Genomic DNA, 18,424 nt, shown 5'->3' with positions numbered 1-18,424 from the left:
TACTAACACCACCTGGGTAGAAACAACATACTGTACTCATACTGACACCACCTGGGTAGAAACAATATACTGACACCACCTGGGTAGAAACAACATACTGTACTCATACTGACACCACCTGGGTAGAAACAACATACTGTACTCATACTGACACCACCTGGGTAGAAACAATATACTGACTCATACTGACACCACCTGGGTAAAACAATATACTGTACTCATACTGACACCACCTGGGTAGAACATATACGGTATCATACTGACACACCTGGGTAGAAAACAATATACTGTACTCATACGACACCACCTGGGTAGTTAACAAAACAATATACTGTACTCTTACTGACACCACCGGGGTAGAAACAATATATGTACTATACTGACACCACCTGGGTAGAAACAACAATATGTTGTACTCATACTGACCCCACCTGCGTCGAACTCAACAATATGTTGTACTCATACTGACACCACCTGGGTAGAAACAATAATATACTGTACTCATACTGACACCACCTGGGTAGAAACAATATACTGTACTCATACTGACCCCAAATGGATAGAAACAACAACATACTGTACTCATACTGACACCACCTGGGTAGTAACAACAATATGTTGTACTCATACTGACACCACCTGGGTAGAAACAACAATATACTGTACTCTTACTGACACCACCTGGGTAGAAACAATATACTGTACTCATACTGACACCACCTGGGTAGAAACAACAATATGTTGTACTCATACTGACACCACCTGGGTAGAAACAACAATATACTGTACTCATACTGACACACCTGGGTAGAACCAACAATATAACTGTACTCATACTGACACCAAATGGGTAGAAACAAACAATATACTGTACTCATACTGACACCCCCCCTGGGTAGAAACAATATACTGTACTCATACTGACACCACCTGGGTGAAACAACAATATACTGTACTCATACTCTGACACCACCTGGGTAGAAACAACAATATGTTTGTATCTCATACTGGCACCGACCTGGGTAGAAACAACAATATACTGTACTCATACTGACACCTACCTGGGTAGAAACACATACTTGTACTCATACTGACAACCACCTGTGTAGTAACAACAATATGCTGTACTCATACTGACAACACCTGGGTTGAAACAACATACTGTACTCATACTGACACCACCCTGGGTAGAAACAACAATATGTTTTACCTCATGACTGGCACCCCCTGGGTAGAAAGCTACAATATACTGTCCTCATACATGACACCACCTGTGTAGAAACAACAATATGTTTGTACTCATACTGACACCACCTGGGTAGAACAACAACATACTGTACTCATACTGACACCACCTGGGTAGAAACAACAATATACTGTGCTCATACTGACACCACCTGGGTAGAAACAATATACTGTACTCATACTGACACCACCTGGGTAGAAACAACAATATACTGTACTCATACTGACACCACTTGGGTAGAAACAATATACTGTACTCATACTGACACCACCTGGGTAGAAAAAACAATATACTGTACTCATACTGACACCACCAGGGTAGAAACAACAATATGTTGTACTCATACTGACACAACCTGGATAGAAACAACAATATACTGTACTCATACTGACACCACCTGGGTAGAAACAACAACATACTGTACTCATACTGACACCACCTGGGTAGAAACAACAATATACTGTGCTCATACTGACACCACCTGGGTAGAAACAATATACTGTACTCATACTTACACCACCTGGGTAGAAACAACAATATACTGTACTCATACTGACACCACTTGGGTAGAAACAATATACTGTACTCATACTGACACCACCTGGGTAGACACAACAATATACTGTACTCATACTGACACCACCTGGGTAGTAACAACAATATACTGTACTCATACTGACACCACCTGGGTAGAAAAAACAATATACTGTACTCCTACTGACACCACCTGGGTAGAAACAACAATATACTGTACTCATACTGACACCACCTGGGTAGAAACAACAATATGTTGTACTCATACTGGCACCACCTGGGTAGAAACAACAATATACTGTACTCATACTGACACCACCTGGGTAGAAACAACAATATACTGTACTCATACTGACACCACCTGGGTAGAAACAACATACTGTACTCATACTGACACCACCTGGGTAGTAACAACAATATACTGTACTCATACTGACACCACCTGGGTAGAAACAACATACTGTACTCATACTGACACCACCTGGGTAGAAACAACAATATGTTGTACTCATACTGGCACCCCCTGGGTAGAAACAACAATATACTGTACTCATACTGACACCACCTGGGTAGAAACAACAATATGTTGTACTCATACTGGCACCACCTGGGTAGAAACAACAATATACTGTACTCATACTGACACCACCTGGGTAGAAACAACAATATACTGTACTCATACTGACACCACCTGGGTAGAAACAACATACTGTACTCATACTGACACCACCTGGGTAGAAACAACAATATGTTGTACTCATACTGACACCACCTGGGTAGTAACAACAATATACTGTACTCATACTGACACCACCTGGGTAGTAACAACAATATACTGTACTCATACTGACACCACCTGGGTAGAACAACAACATACTGTACTCATACTGACACCACCTGGGTAGAAACAATATACTGTACTCATACTGACACCACCTGGGTAGAAACAATATACTGACACCACCTGGGTAGAAACAACATACTGTACTCATACTGACACCACCTGGGTAGAAACAACACACTGTACTCATTCTGACACCACCTGGGTAGAAACAACAATATACTGTACTCATACTGACACCACCTGTGTAGAAACAACAATATACTGTACTCATACTGACACCACCTGGGTAGAAACAATATACTGTACACATACTGACACCACCTGGGTAGAAACAATATACTGTACTCATACTGACACCACCTGGGTAGAAACAATATACTGTACTCTTACTGACACCACCTGGGTAGTAACAACAATATACTGTACTCTTTACTGACACCACCTGTGTAGAAACAATATACTGTACTCATACTGACACCACCTGGGTAGAAACAACAATATGTTGTACTCATACTGACACCACCTGGGTAGAAACAACAATATACTGTACTCATACTGACACCACCTGGGTAGAACCAACAATATACTGTACTCATACTGACACCAAATGGGTAGAAACAACAATATACTGTACTCATACTGACACCACCTGGGTAGAAACAATATACTGTACTCATATTGACACCACCTGGGTAGAAACAACAATATACTGTACTCATACTGACACCACCTGGGTAGAAACAACAATATACTGACACCACCTGGGTAGAAACAACAATATACTGTACTCATACTGACACCACCTGGGTAGAAACAACAATATGTTGTACTCATACTGACACCACCTGGGTAGTAACAACAATATACTGTACTCATACTGACACCACCTGGGTAGAAACAACAATATACTGTACACATACTGACACCACCTGGGTAGAACAATATACTGTACTCATACTGACACCACCTGGGTAGAAACAATATACTGACACCACCTTGGTAGAAACAACATACTGTACTCATACTGACACCACCTGGGTAGAAACAACATACTGTACTAATACTGACACCACCTGGGTAGAAACAACAGCATACTGTACTCATACTGACACCACCTGGGTAGTAACAACAATATACTGTACTCATACTGACACCACCTGGGTAGAAACAATATACTGACACCACCTGGGTAGAAACAATATACTGTACTAATACTGACACCACCTGGGTAGAAACAACAACATACTGTACTCATACTGACACCACCTGGTTAGAAACAATATACTGTACTCATACTGACACCACCTGGGTAGAAACAACAATATAGTGTACTCATACTGACACCACCTGGGTAGAAACAACAATATACTGTACTCATACTGGCACCACCTGTGTAGAAACAACAATATACTGTACTCATACTGACACCACCTGGGTAGAAACAACAATATGTTGTACTCATACTGGCACCAGCTGGGTAGAAACAACAATATACTGTACTCATACTGACACCACCTGGGTAGAAACAAGAACATACTGTACTATGTTGCATACTGGACCCTATTCCAACTAAACTACTGAAAGAGCTGCTTCCTGTGCTTGGCCCTCCTATGTTGAACATAATAAACGGCTCTCTATCCACCGGATGTGTACCAAGCTCACTAAAAGTGGCAGTAATAAAGCCTCTCTTGAAAAAGCCGAATCTTGACCCAGAAATTATAAAAAAACTATCGGCCTATATCGAATCTTCCATTCCTCTCAAAAATTTTAGAAAAAGTTGTTGCGCAGCAACTCACTGCCTTCCTGAAGACAAACAATGTATACGAAACGCTTCAGTCTGGTTTTAGACCCCATCATAGCACTGAGACTGCACTTGTGAAGGTGGTAAATGACCTTTTAATGACGTCAGACCGAGGCTCTGCATCTGTCCTCATGCTCCTAGATCTTAGTGCCGCTTTTGATACCATCGATCACCACATTCTTTTGGAGAGATTGGAAACCCAAATTGGTCTACATGGACAAGTTCTGGCCTGGTTTAGATCTTATCTGTCGGAAAGATATCAGTTTGTCTCTGTGAATGGTTCGTCCTCTGACAAATCAATTGTAAATTTCGGTGTTCCTCAAGGTTCCGTTCTAGGACCACTATTGTTTTCACTATATATTTTACCTCTTGGGGATGTCATTCGAAAACATAATGTTAAATTTCACTGCTATGCGGACGACACACAGCTGTACATTTCAATGAAACATGGTGAAGCCCCAAAATTGCCCTCGCTAGAAGCCTGTGTTTCAGACATAAGGAAGTGGATGGCTGCAAATTTTCTACTTTTAAACTCGGACAAAACAGAGATGCTTGTCCTAGGTCCCAAGAAACAAAGAGATCTTCTGTTGAATCTGACAATTAATCTGGATGGTTGTACAGTCGTCTCAAATAAAACTGTGAAGGACCTCGGCGTTACTCTGGACCCTGATCTCTCTTTTGAAGAACATATCAAGACTGCTTCAAGGACAGCTTTTTTCCATCTACGTAACATTGCAAAAATCAGAAACTTTCTGTCCAAAAATGACGCAGAAAAATTTATCCATGCTTTTGTTACTTCTAGGCTCGACTACTGCAATGCTCTACTTTCCGGCTACCCGGATAAAGCACTAAACAAACTTCAGTTAGTGCTAAATACGGCTGCTAGAATCCTGACTAGAACCAAAAAAATTGATCATATTACTCCAGTGCTAGCCTCCCTACACTGGCTTCCTGTTAAGGCAAGGGCTGATTTCAAGGTTTTACTGCTAACCCACAAAGCATTACATGGGCTTGCTCCTACCTATCTTTCCGATTTGGTCCTGCCGTACATACCTACACGTACGCTACGGTCACAAGACGCAGGCCTCCTAATTGTCCCTAGAATTTCTAAGCAAACGGCTGGAGGTAGGGCTTTCTCCTATAGAGCTCCATTTTTATGGAATGGTCTGCCTACCCATGTGAGAGACGCAGACTCAGTCTCAACCTTTAAGTCTTTACTGAAGACTTATCTCTTCAGTAGGTCCTATGATTAAGTATAGTCTGGCCCAGGAGTGTGAAGGTGAACGGAAAGGCTGGAGCAACGAACTGCCCTTGCTGTCTCTGCCTTGTCGGTTCCCCTCTTCCCACTGGGATTCTCTGCCTCTAACCCTTTTACAGGGGCTGAGTCACTGACTTACTGGTGTTCTTCCATGCCGTCCCTGGGAAGGGTGCGTCACTTGAGTAGGTTGAGCCACTGACGTGGTCTTCCTGTCTGGGTTGGCGCCCCCCCCTTGGGTTGTGCCGTGGCGGAGATCTTTGTGGGCTATACTCGGCCTTGTCTTCGGACGGTAAGTTGGTGGTTGTAGATATCCCTCTAGTGGTGTGGGGGCTGTGCTTTGGCAAAGTGGGTGGGGTTATATCCTGCCTGTTTGGCCCTGTCCGGGGGTATCATCGGATGGGGCCACAGTGTCTTCTGATCCCTCCTGTCTCAGCCTCCAGTATTTATGCTGCAGTAGTTTATGTGTCAGGGGGCTAGGGTCAGTCTGTTACATCTGGAGTATTCTCTTGTCTTATCCGGTGTCCTGTGTGAATGTAAATATGCTCTCTCTAATTCTCTCTTTCTCTCTTTCTTTCTTTCTCTCGGAGGACCTGAGCCCAAGGAACATGCCTCAGGACTACCTGGCATGATGACTCCTTGCTGTCCCCAGTCCACCTGGCCATGCTGCTGCTCCAGTTTCAACTGTTCTGCCTGCGGCTACGGAACCCTGACCTGTTCACCGGACGTGCTTGTTGCACCCTCGACAATTACTATGATTATTATTATTTGACCATGCTGGTCATTTACGAACATTTTAACATCTTGACCATGTTCTGTTATAATATCCACCCGGCACAGCCAGAAGAGGACTGGCCACCCCTCATAGCCTGGTTCCTCTCTAAGTTTCTTCCTAGGTTTTTGGCCTTTCTCAGGAGTTTTTCCTAGGGAGTTTTTCCCAGCCACCGTGCTTCTTTCACATGCATTGCTTGCTGTTTGGGGTTTTAGGCTGGGTTTCTGTACAGCACTTTGAGATTTCAGCTGATGTACGAAGGGCTATATAAATTTGATTTGATTTGATTTGTACTCATACTGACACCACCTGGGTAGAAACAATATACTGTACTCATACTGACACCACCTGGGTCGAAACAACAATATACTGTACTCATACTGACACCACCTGGGTAGAAACAACAATATACTGTACTCATACTGGCACCACCTGTGTAGAAACAACAATATACTGTACTCATACTGACACCACCTGGGTAGAAACAACAATATGTTGTACTCATACTGACACCGAATGGGTAGAAACAACAATATACTGTACTCATACTGACACCACCTGGGTAGAAACAATATACTGACTCCACAATATAAGCCTGTCTCTAATAAGCGCATGTTGTGTTCAGGGATTTAAGCAAATGAATGCCCTGGTTATTCATTTAAGTTTTACTGTATGTACTGTCTGTCTGTCTGTCTGTCTGTCTGTCTGTCTGTCTGTCTGTCTGTCTGTCTGTCTGTCTGTCTGTCTGTCTGTCTGTCTGTCTGTCTGTCTGTCTGTCTGTCTGTCTGTCTGTCTGTGTTACCTTTCTGATGCGGAATATGGTATCAGGTGCGGTGTTGTTGTTGACCATTTCTGTCACCCAGCTGAACTCAGTAGCCATGTTGCTTATCCAGCTCACCGTGTCCCCTGTGTGCTGCTGCACAATGCTCAGAACCTGGAGTGATGGATTTAAACAGAATGGATGTTAAGTTATGCTATGCTATTTTATGTTATGCTATGTTAGGTTATCCTATGCTATGCTATGTTACGGTATGCTACACAATGCTATGCTATGTTACCTCGTCGTACTGCTCCTTAGACATGTCCCGCAGCTGAGACACCTCATCCAGTTCCACATGCAGATCCCTCACACTGGGACACTCTGACACACACAGGGGACAGGAGGCAGTTGGAGAGTGTGTGTGTGTGTGTGTGTGTGTGTGTGTGTGTGTGTGTGTGTGTGTGTGTGTGTGTGTGTGTTACCTGTGAGCAGCACCCCTTGGCAGGACTGACACTGGTTCTGCAGCTGCCAGCATTCTGAAGTCTGCCTCCTCAACTCTCTACACAACTTCCTGTTCTGGAGGAAATGAGGGAACAGCTCCCTCTCTGGACCAGAGGAACAGATTATCTGTCATTAACTATTATAGCTATCAATACGATTTCTAGTTCTGTGTTGGGTTCGGTTAAGGTTATCTCCTTGTAATAGAACAATATCAATAGGGTTTCTAGTTCTGTGTTGGGTTCGGTTAAGGTTATCTCTTTGTAATAGAACAATATCAATAGGGTTTCTAGTTCTGCGTTGGAGCTACCTCTCTTCCTCTCCTCCTCCACAACATCTTTGAGGTCATCAAACACTCGTGTGACCACGTCCCCAAAGTCCTCCACAACACTCTTCCCAAAGTTAAAGAAGGAGTCCAGCACCTCCTCCAGCCCCACTCTGTGGATGAAGCCTAAGTCCATCACCAGGGAGAAGGGGTCCTGGGTAGGCTGTTGGCCCCGGGCCTGGTCTCTGCTCTGGGGGTCAAAGGCCTTCTGGAGGTCCTGGTCCAGTTTACCTTGCATCTTGTCCACCAGCACCACACTACGTTCAAACAAGGAGCCCACCTAGGAGGGGGAGAACAGGTCAACTGACACTACCTCACTAGTGAACTGACACTACCTCACTAATCAACTGACACAACCTCACTAGTTAACTGACACTACCTCACTAATCAACTGACTCTACCTCACTAGTCAATTGACACTACCTCACTAGTCAACTGACTCTACCTCACTAATCAACTGACTCTACCTTACTAGTCAACTGACTCTACCTCACTAGTCAACGGACACTACCTCACTAATCCACTGACACTACCTCACTAGTCAACTGACACTACCTCACTAGTCAACTGACACTACCTCACTAGTCAACTGACACTACCTCACTAATCAACTGACACTACCTCACTAGTGAACTGACACTACCTCATTAGTCAACTGACACTACCTCACTAGTCAACTGACACTACCTCACTAGTCAACTGACACTACCTCACTAATCAACTGACACTACCTCACTAGTGAACTGACACTACCTCACTAATCAACTGACTCTACCTCACTAGTCAACTGACACTACCTCACTAGTCAACTGACACTACCTCACTAATCAACTGACACTACCTCACTAGTGAACTGACACTACCTCACTAGTCAACTGACTCTACCTCACTAGTCAACTGACACTACCTCACTAATCAACTGACTCTACCTCGCTCATCTAACAAGATGGATAAACAGAATAAACTGACAATGAGGACAATGGAAATTGACTTCCGATTTTCTGTAGATGGACTTGTCCAGTACCTTGGCGATGAGGCTGTTGTAGGAGTCTTCTATGCGAACTACCTCCCTGTCGGGTTTCTCAGCACTCTGGTTCAACAACATATCTCCATCTAGAGGACGTGGGTCTCTCTGGCCGAACCGAGTCGACACCCTGCGGAAGAAGTTCTCTACCTGGCCAGGGGGAGGGTGTTAGGTGAGGTGAGGTTCATTTAGTGGTGTGTGTGGTGTGTGTGTGTGTGTGTGTGTGTGTGTGTGTGTGTGTGTGTGTGTGTGTGTGTGTGTGTGTGTGTGTGTGTGTGTGTGTGTGTGTGTGTGTGTGTGTGTGTGTGTACCTTGGCCTGGAAGGAGCTGAAGCCCTGTCTGCATGTGGAGGTGTAGAAGGTCTTACAGGCATCCTCCAGACACAGCCAACACGCCTCCCATTCCTCCTTTAGAGACTCCTGGCACTGATGCTCCGCCTCCTCCAGCTTTAGCTCCACCTCCTGGTATAGCTGGGCCGCACCCTAATGGACAGCAACAATACTATATAACCTCTGACCTTTAATCCTGATCTCTGACATCTAGTGCACTGAACATAGCCACTTTGGTCCACCACCTAAACCTTAAGCTAAGATTCACCACAAACTCTAGAAGGTAAAGACGGACGCCAAATCCTTGAAGGTAAAGATGGACCTAAAACCCTAAAAGGTAAATATGGCCTTCAAACCTTAGAACGTAAAGATGGCCTTCAAACCCTAGTAGGTAAATATGGCCTTCAAACCCTAGAAGGTAAAGATGGACTTCAAACCCTAAAAGGTAAATATGGACCCCAAACCCTAAAGGTAAAGATACGTACCTTCTTCTTGTCACTGCTGTGTCGGAGAGACTTCATCAGGTCTTCATGTTTCTCCTCATTCTTCACCAGTACCTCCTTCATCTGTTTCACTCCATACAGAGCTCTCCTCACCTCCTCATCCACCAGCTTCTCCCCAACATCAGACAGCTCTGAGAGACAGAAGGAGGGATGGGTATGTGACGAGAGGGTGTGTGTGTGTGTGTGTGTGTGTGTGTGTGTGTGTGTGTGTGTGTGTGTGTGTGTGTGTGTGTGTGTGTGTGTGTGTGTGTGTGTTAGACTCACGCTTCAGGGTGTCCTCTGAGATGCCTGCTGCAGGGTCTTCTGCTGCGCATTGCAAGACCACCAATGACATCACCAACACAACCCAACCAATCAGAAACCTCATCTTGTCTGATCACAGGAAGCTCAGTCTGGAAGAGAAGAAACCATGAAATACTGGAGGCAGTTACTTCTACTTCCGCAATTATATGCTAAGTGATACACACACACACACACACACACACACACACACACACACACACACACACACACACACACACACAATTGTGTAATTAAACTGCCAGATTTTTATGGGGACTTATTATTATGCTAATTACATTTCAACGGGGCCGCAGAAATCGACTCCAGGGGGTTAAGGGCTCTATTCAATCCGAATCGAGGAAGTTCAGCATTACAGCATGATTGACATTTGAAGGCATTGTTCCCACGTTAGCTGAGACTGGATTCACGGTAAAAGCCGCATATGTCGGCTCAATCGGAAATTACCTTTACTTAACTGTTGCGCAATCTACAACGCTTCAGCGATCCAGATTGAATAGAGCCCCTAATCTAATCCTGTGAGTTAAGAGGATTTAGATTTGAGGTTGAGCTGGTAAACATCCCTTTTCTAGACAGAACTCTGTAGAGCCACACTATGCAACAGGACTGGATTAGTACAGAACTCTGTAGAGCCACACTATGCAACAGGACTGGATTAGTACAGAACTCTGTAGAGCCACACTATGCAACAGGACTGGATTAGTACAGGACTCTGTAGAGCCACACTATGCAACAGGACTGGATTAGTACAGAACTCTGTAGAGCCACACTATGCAACAGGACTGGATTAGTACAGGACTCTGTAGAGCCACACTATGCAACAGGACTGGATTAGTACAGGACTCTGTAGAGCCACACTATGCAACAGGACTGGATTAGTACAGAACAACAGCAGTTTAGTGGAATTTATTTGATCTTATTGGTTAAGTTAAGATGGTTAGTTTAGTTAAGGTTATTCAGTAGCACAGTAGAATACCATGAGGATACTAACAAAGGACGACAAAGGAGTGAAACAGCTTTAGGGTTTGGCGACAGGTGAGGTTTAGGGGTCCCCTAAACTTAACCCAACCTCATGGAAACACTAGGTCTCTCTCTGACTGACATCATAATTATGTTTACTGTTCCTCGAGTTATCTGGAGCTACCTCCCCACTTCTGTCTCCGACTCGTTACACAATCATTATATCCAATCATTACATGTGAACATAACTCAACGACTGTAGCTCACCCTCCATTTGGCAAATCTGACCACAACTCTATCCTCCTGATTCCTGCTTACAAGCAAAAACTCAAACAGGAAGTACCAGTGACGCGCTCAATACGGAAGTGGTTCAATGAAGCAGATGTTAAACTACAGGACTGTTTCACTAGCACAGACTGGAATATGTACTGGGATTCATCCGATGGCTTTGAGGAATTTACCACATCAGTCACTGTCTTCATTAATAAGTGCATTGACGACATCGTCCCCACAGTGACAGGAAGTACATATCCCAACCAGAAGCCATGGATTACAGGCAACATCCGCACAGAGCTAAAGCTGCCGCTTTCAAGGAGTGGGACACTAATCTGTATGCTTATAAGAAATCCCGCTGCACCCTCCGACAAACTTTCAAACAATACAGAACTGAGATCAAATCCTACTACACCGGCTCTGATGCTCGTTGGATGTGGCAGGGCTTGCAAACTATCACGGATTATGAAGGGAAGCCCAGCCACGAGCTGTCTAGTGATGCGAGCAGACAAGACAAGCTAAATGCCTTCTATGCTAGCTTCGAGGCAAGCAACAATGAAATATGTATGAGAGCAACAGCTGTTCTGGACGGCTGTGTGATCACGCTCTCTGTTGCCGATGTGAATAAGAACTTTAGACAGGTCAACATTCACTAGGCCGCTTGGCCAGATGGATAACAAGGACGCGTACTCAGAGCTTGGGCTGACCAGCTGGCAAGTGTCTTCACTAACATTTTCAACCTCTCTCTGACCTAGTCTGTAATACCCATGTTTTAAGCAGACCACCATAGATCCTATGTCCAAGAATGCCAAGGTAACCTGTCTAAATGACTACCGACCCAGAGCACTCACATCTGTAGCCTTGAAGAGCTTTGAAAAGCTGGTCATGCCTCATATCAACACCATCATCCCAGAAACCCTAGACCCACTCTAATTTGCATAACCCCCCAACAGATCCACAGATGACACAATCTCTATTGCACTCCACACTGCCCTTTCCCACCTGGACAAAAGGAACACCTATGTGAGAATGCTGTTCATAGACTACAGCTCAGCTTTCAACACCATAGTACCCTCCAAGCTCGTCACTAAGCTAAGGTCCCTTGGACTGAACACATCCCTTTGCAACTGGATCCTGGACTTCCTGATGGAACGCCCCCAGGTGGTGAGGATAGGCAACAACACATCCGCCACTCTGACCCTCAACATGTGGGCACCTCAGAGGTGTGTGCTTTTCCCCCTCCTTCATTCCCTGTTCACCCACGACTCCTACACCATAATTAAGTTTGCCGATGACACAACTGTAGTTGGCCTGATCACAGACAACAATGAGAGTATATGGAGGAGAGCAAAGACCTGGAAGTGTGGTGCCAGAACAGCAACCTCTCTCTCAGCGTCATAACACAAAGGAGCTTATTGTGCACTACAGGAAACGGAGGGTCGAACAGAATCACTATTCACATCGAAGGGGCTGTAGTGGAGTGGGTAGTGGAGTGGGTCGAGAGCTTCAAGTTCCTCGGTGTCCACATCGCTAAGGACCTATCATGGTCCAAACACAGCAACACAGTCATAAAGAGGGCACGACAACGCCTCTTCTCCTTCAGGAGGATGAAAAGCTTTGGCATTGGACCTCTGATCCTCAAAATGTTCTACAGCTGGAACATATGTATTTGTATTTATTATGGACCCCCATTAGTTCCTGCCAAGGCAGCAGTTACTCTTCCTGGGGTTTATTATGGGTCCCCATTAGCTGATGCCAAGGTCACAGCTACTTTTCCTGGCGTCTGGCAAAATTAAGGCAGTTATACAATTTAAAAAAAATTACAATACATTCATTACAGAATTCACAACCCACTGTGTGCCCTCAGGCCCTACTCCACTACCACATATCTACAACGCAAAATCCATGTATACGTGTGTGTATAGTGCGTATGTTATTGTGTGTGTATGCATGTGTCTGACAGCATGTTGTCTGGCCACATCACCGCTTTGTACGGCAACTGCTCGGCATCCGACCGCGAGGTGCTGCAGAGGGTAGTGAGTACGGCCCAGTACATCACTGGGGCCAAGCTTCCTGCCATCCAGGACCTCTATACCAGGAGGTGTCAGAGGAAGGCCCTAAAAATGGCCAAAGACTCCAGACACCCTGGTCATAGACTGTTCTCTCTGCTACTGCACGGCAAGCGGTACCGAAGCGCCAAGTCTAGATCCAAAAGGCTTCTTAACAACTTATACCCCCAAGCCATTAGACTCCTGAACAGCTAATCAAATGGCTACCCGGACTATTTGCATTGTCCCATCCCACCCCCTTTTCTACGCTGCTGCTACTCTTCCTTATTATCCATGCATATTCACTTTACCTCTACCTACATGTACATATTATTATTAGTTTTTATTTCATTTTTTATTTTAGTATATACTTTCTTAACCCTTATTTTTCTTAAAACTGCATTGTTGTTAAGGGATTGTAAGTAAGCATTTCACTGTAAGGTCTACACCAGTTGTATGTGAAAGATGCATGTGAAAAATAAAATTTGATTTAATTTGAAGAGACTGTGAAGGATTCTGAATGGGTGTAGACAAAGAAAAGCTCTCCAGTAGGTCTGCCAAAATATTCAAGGGCCATTTGCAGTTTTATTAACTTTCAAAGCAGAATTACTTTCCCATTGTTCCTCAACTGTAGTGTATGATATACCACTTTCTAGCTCTGAGTCTCTACTTTTATCCAATGTAAAAAACACAATTTCAAATGTTGCTACATAGGACTGAATCGAGCTGGTCGGTCGCTACTGTAGTTACCTCAGGTCCATTCTAGCAGAATAGTCAGCTACTGTATCAGGTAGTTTTTTCCAGCACCACAACATCTCACTGGTATTCCTCTTGTTGTGTTTGATGACAGTAGTTACTGTGCCCCCAAGACAACAACCAACAATCCCTCTCATATTCACATGTACACATACAGGCCTCGTTCTGCCACAATGCTCGCAGAATATTTATATATTCTTAATTCCATTTCTGTGTATTGTTGTGAAATTGTTAAATATTACTGTTAGATACTGTATTACTGCACTGTTAGAATTAGAAACACAAGCATTTCGCTACAGCCGCAATAACAGCCGCTTAACACGTGTATATGACAAATAAAATGAGATTTGTTTTGACAACAACCAACCTCACCCTGTCATATTCACATGTATACATACTGCCCCAAGGACAACAACCAACCTCACCCTGTCATATTCACATGTATACATACTGCCCCAAGGACAACAACCAACCTCACCCTGTCATATTCACATGTATACATTCTGCCCCAAGGACAACAACCAACCTCACCCTGTCATATTCACATGTATACATTCTGCCCCAAGGACAACAACCAACCTCACCCTGTCATATTCACATGTATACACACTGCCCCAAGGACAACATGGGACAGTATATGTATTCAGTATTCTACTCACCAGTAGAAGCTAGCAGGTTGTTGTCCTTGTTACTGAGGTGTGTCAAGGTGTACTCACCAGTAGAAGCTAGCAGGTTGTTGTCCTTGGTATTGAGTAGTTTGTTTCTGATGTACTGTGTCCCCGAGTGTGTGTTTACTGTTCTGTAGGGATTGTGCTGTTGATCTGTATTTGTCCTGTTCCACTTCTGCTGTTCCAGACTGGACTGTTGTAATCCTATTAGTTTCTTTATCACCTCATGGTCACAGATAATCCACTAGTCAACACATATAGGGTCGATTTCCTGGACACAGATTAAGTCTTGGATTAAGAAGCACTTTCAATAGAGAATCCATAAAAATGCTATTTAGTCTAGGATTACAGTTTTTTAGTCCAGGAATCAGTGGGCCCCTACGTAAGAACAAGCTATACGTGCTAAAGTGCAACCTAAAATATTTAATAGAAAAACCAAAACCTGTAACACCTTCCCCCTTACGACAACAAATATATCATATATTATCACAACCAACAGAAAATAACTTCCATTGCACAACATAATCAACTTAAAAGCATCCCTACTCAAATGTGTCGCCTTCTCCAATATAAACCGGTTATCAACCATTAAATCCAAGACAAAAACAGACATAATTTTTCTCAATACAGTACCAGTCAAAGGTTTGGACACACCTACTCATTTAAGGGTTTTTCATTACTTTTTACTATTTTCTACATTGTAGAACAATAGTGAAGGCATCAAACTATGAAATAACACATATGGAATCATGTAGTAACCAAAATAGTGTTAAACAAAATATATCTGATATTTGAGAGTCTTCAAAGTAGCCACCCTTTCCCGAGATGACAGCGTTGCACACTCTTGGCATTCACCCCCCCCCCCCCCCCACCAGCTTCATGAGGTAGTTTTTCATAGTTTGATGTCTTTGCTATTATTCTACAATTTAGAAAATAGTAAAAATAAGGAAAACCCTTGAATGAGTAGGTGTTTAAAAACCTCTGACTGGTACTGTATATACACTACTGTTCAAAGTTTGGGGTCACTTAGGAATGTCCTTGTTTTTGAAAGTGTGGGAGTTAATGTAATGTAACTATGGGCAGCTGCTATGCTGAAGAAACATAATTGAATAGCAGGAAGTAGTAAGGACAATGAGTACATTGACTGGATAGAAAGGTGGGGGCATGTAATGCAAATACCATCTCTGAGTAGGATGTCATGACAAAGATTGCATTAGCTGAGAACATAATAACATTTCCGCCTTATAACATACTATTGTCAGGAGGAAACAGGAGAAGAATGGTGGCAAATTGACTGACATGTGAACCATATACAATAAGTGTATTATTTGTTGTGTAAGCTAGGGGGTTCTGCCACCATTATAATCCAAACCGGAACAGATGTGTGCGTCATCAGGCGTAAACAAGCAAGAAACTCGGGTTGGAAGACAATGGTGGAGGAAGGGCTAAGGGGATGTACCCATATGCTGTATGTGCATAAAAGCAGAGCCAATGCTCAGGGAAGGTAGATGTTCCGTGGATCAGCTCGGCTTTGCTACTTTGTATTAAAGCCTATATTGAATTCAAAAGTTATTGTAAGAGTGTTATATTTTTTAGGCAATATTCCACGACAAAAGAAAAGCAATTTTTTTGCCCATTAAAATAACATCTAACTGATCAGAAATACAGTGTAGACATTGTTAATGTTGTAAATTACTATTGTAGCTGGAAAGGGCAGATACTTTATGGAATATCTACATAGGTGTACAGAGGCCCGTTATCAGCAACCATCACTCCTGTGTTCCAATGGCACGTTGTGTTAGCTAATCCAAGTTGATCATTTTAAAAGGCTAATTGATCATTAGAAAACCCTTTTGCAATTATGTTAGCACAGCTGAAAACTGTTCTGCTGATTAAAGAAGCAATAAAACTGTCCTTCTTTAGATTAGTTAAGTATCTGGAGCATCAGCATTTGTGGGTTTGATTACAGGCTCAAAATGGCCAGAAACAAAGCACTTTCTTCTGAAACCTGTCAGTCTGTTCTTGTTCTGAGAAATGAAGGCTATTCCATGCGAGAAATTGCCAAGAAACTGAAGATCTTGTACAACGCTGTGTACTACTCCCGTCACAGAACAGCGCAAACTGGCTCTAACCAGAATAGAAAGAGGAGTGGAAGGCCCCGGTGCACAACTGAGCAAGAGGCCAAGTACATTAGAGTGTCTAGTTTGAGAAACAGACGCCTCACAAGTCCTCAATTGGCAGCTTCATTAAATAGTACCTGCAAAACACCAGTCTCCACGTCAAAAGGGAAGAGGCGACTCCGGGATGCTGGCCAGTTTGTGCTGTTCTGTGAAGGGAGTAGTACACAGCGTTGTACTAGATCTTCAGTTTCTTGGCAATTTCTCACATTTGATTTCATCAGGAATTCCCCAGGGTAGCTGGTTAGGTCCCTTGCTTTTTCTAATCTTTACTAACAACATGCCACTGACTTTGAGTAAAGCCAGAGTGTCTATGTACGGGGGTGACTGAAATGACTGCAACACTTAACAAAGAGTTGCAGTTAGTTTCAGAGTGGGTGGCAAGGAATAAGTTAGTCCTAAAAATTTCTAAAACTAAAAGCATTGTATTTGGGAAAAATCATTCATTAAACCCTAAACCTCAACTAAATCTTGTAATAAATAATGTGGAAATTGAGCAAGTTGAAATGACTAAACTGCATGGAGTACCCCTGGATTGTAAACTGTCATGGTCAAAACATATTGATACAACTCTAGCTAAGATGGGGAGAAGTATGTACATAATAAAGCGCTGCTATGCCTTCTTAACAACACTATCAACAAGGCAATTCCTGCAGGCCCTAGTTTTGTCACACCTTGACTACTGTTCAGTCGTGTGGTCAGGTGCCACAAAAAAGGACAGAACAGGGCAGCACAGCTGGCCCTAGGATGTACACAGAGAGCTAATATTAATAATATGGATGTCAATCTCTCCTGGATGAAGGTGGAGGAGAGATTGACTTCATCACTACTTGTATTTATGAGAGGTATTGACATGTTGAATGCACCGAGCTGTCTGTCTGAACTACTGGCACACAGCTCGGACACCCATACATACCCCACAAGACATGCCACCAGAGGTCTCTTCACAGTCCCCGAGTCCAGAACAGACTATGGGAGGCGCACAGTACTACATAGAGCCATGACTACATGGAACTCTATTCCACATCAAGTAACTGATGAAAGCAGTAAAATTTTATTATAAAAACAGATAAAAAAACATGTTATGGAACAGCGGGGACTGTGAAAGAACACAAACATTTGCACAGACACATGCATACACACACTATAACATACGCACTATACACACACTTACATATGGATTTAGTACTGTAGATATGTGGTAGTGGTGGAGTAGAGGACTGAGGGCACACAGTGTGTTGTGAAATCTGTGAATGTATTGTATAAACTGCCTTCATTTTGCTGGACCCCAGAAAGAGTAGCTGCTGCTTGTTTTGATCATGCGGACTGGGACATGTTCTGGGTAGCCTCA

General features: G+C 43.4%; 1 protein-coding gene across 3 annotated transcripts in view; it reads right to left on the bottom strand.

The window, feature by feature from the left end:
• Positions 1-15,137, bottom strand: part of clul1 (clusterin-like 1 (retinal)) — a 26,423-nt gene extending 11,286 nt beyond the window's left edge. The window contains exons 1-9 of one of the 3 annotated variants that reach the window (XM_029706149.1): positions 14,945-15,137; positions 10,156-10,283; positions 9,874-10,022; positions 9,371-9,541; positions 9,060-9,209; positions 8,021-8,315; positions 7,695-7,817; positions 7,511-7,593; positions 7,255-7,386 (exon numbers count right to left, since the gene is read on the bottom strand). In XM_029706149.1, coding sequence (XP_029562009.1) covers positions 7,255-7,386; positions 7,511-7,593; positions 7,695-7,817; positions 8,021-8,315; positions 9,060-9,209; positions 9,371-9,541; positions 9,874-10,022; positions 10,156-10,258 — 1,206 coding nt within the window. In that variant the 5' untranslated portion in view covers positions 10,259-10,283; positions 14,945-15,137. The other 2 variants (XM_029706147.1, XM_029706148.1) reach the window with 2 other exon arrangements.
• Between the last annotated feature and the right edge of the window lie 3,287 nt (positions 15,138-18,424).

This window comes from Salmo trutta, chromosome 21 (assembly GCF_901001165.1).
Source record: "Salmo trutta chromosome 21, fSalTru1.1, whole genome shotgun sequence".
Lineage (NCBI taxonomy): Eukaryota > Metazoa > Chordata > Actinopteri > Salmoniformes > Salmonidae > Salmo > Salmo trutta.
Note: the sequence above shows the minus strand (reverse complement) of the source record. Positions and strands in the feature narration are given on the sequence as shown.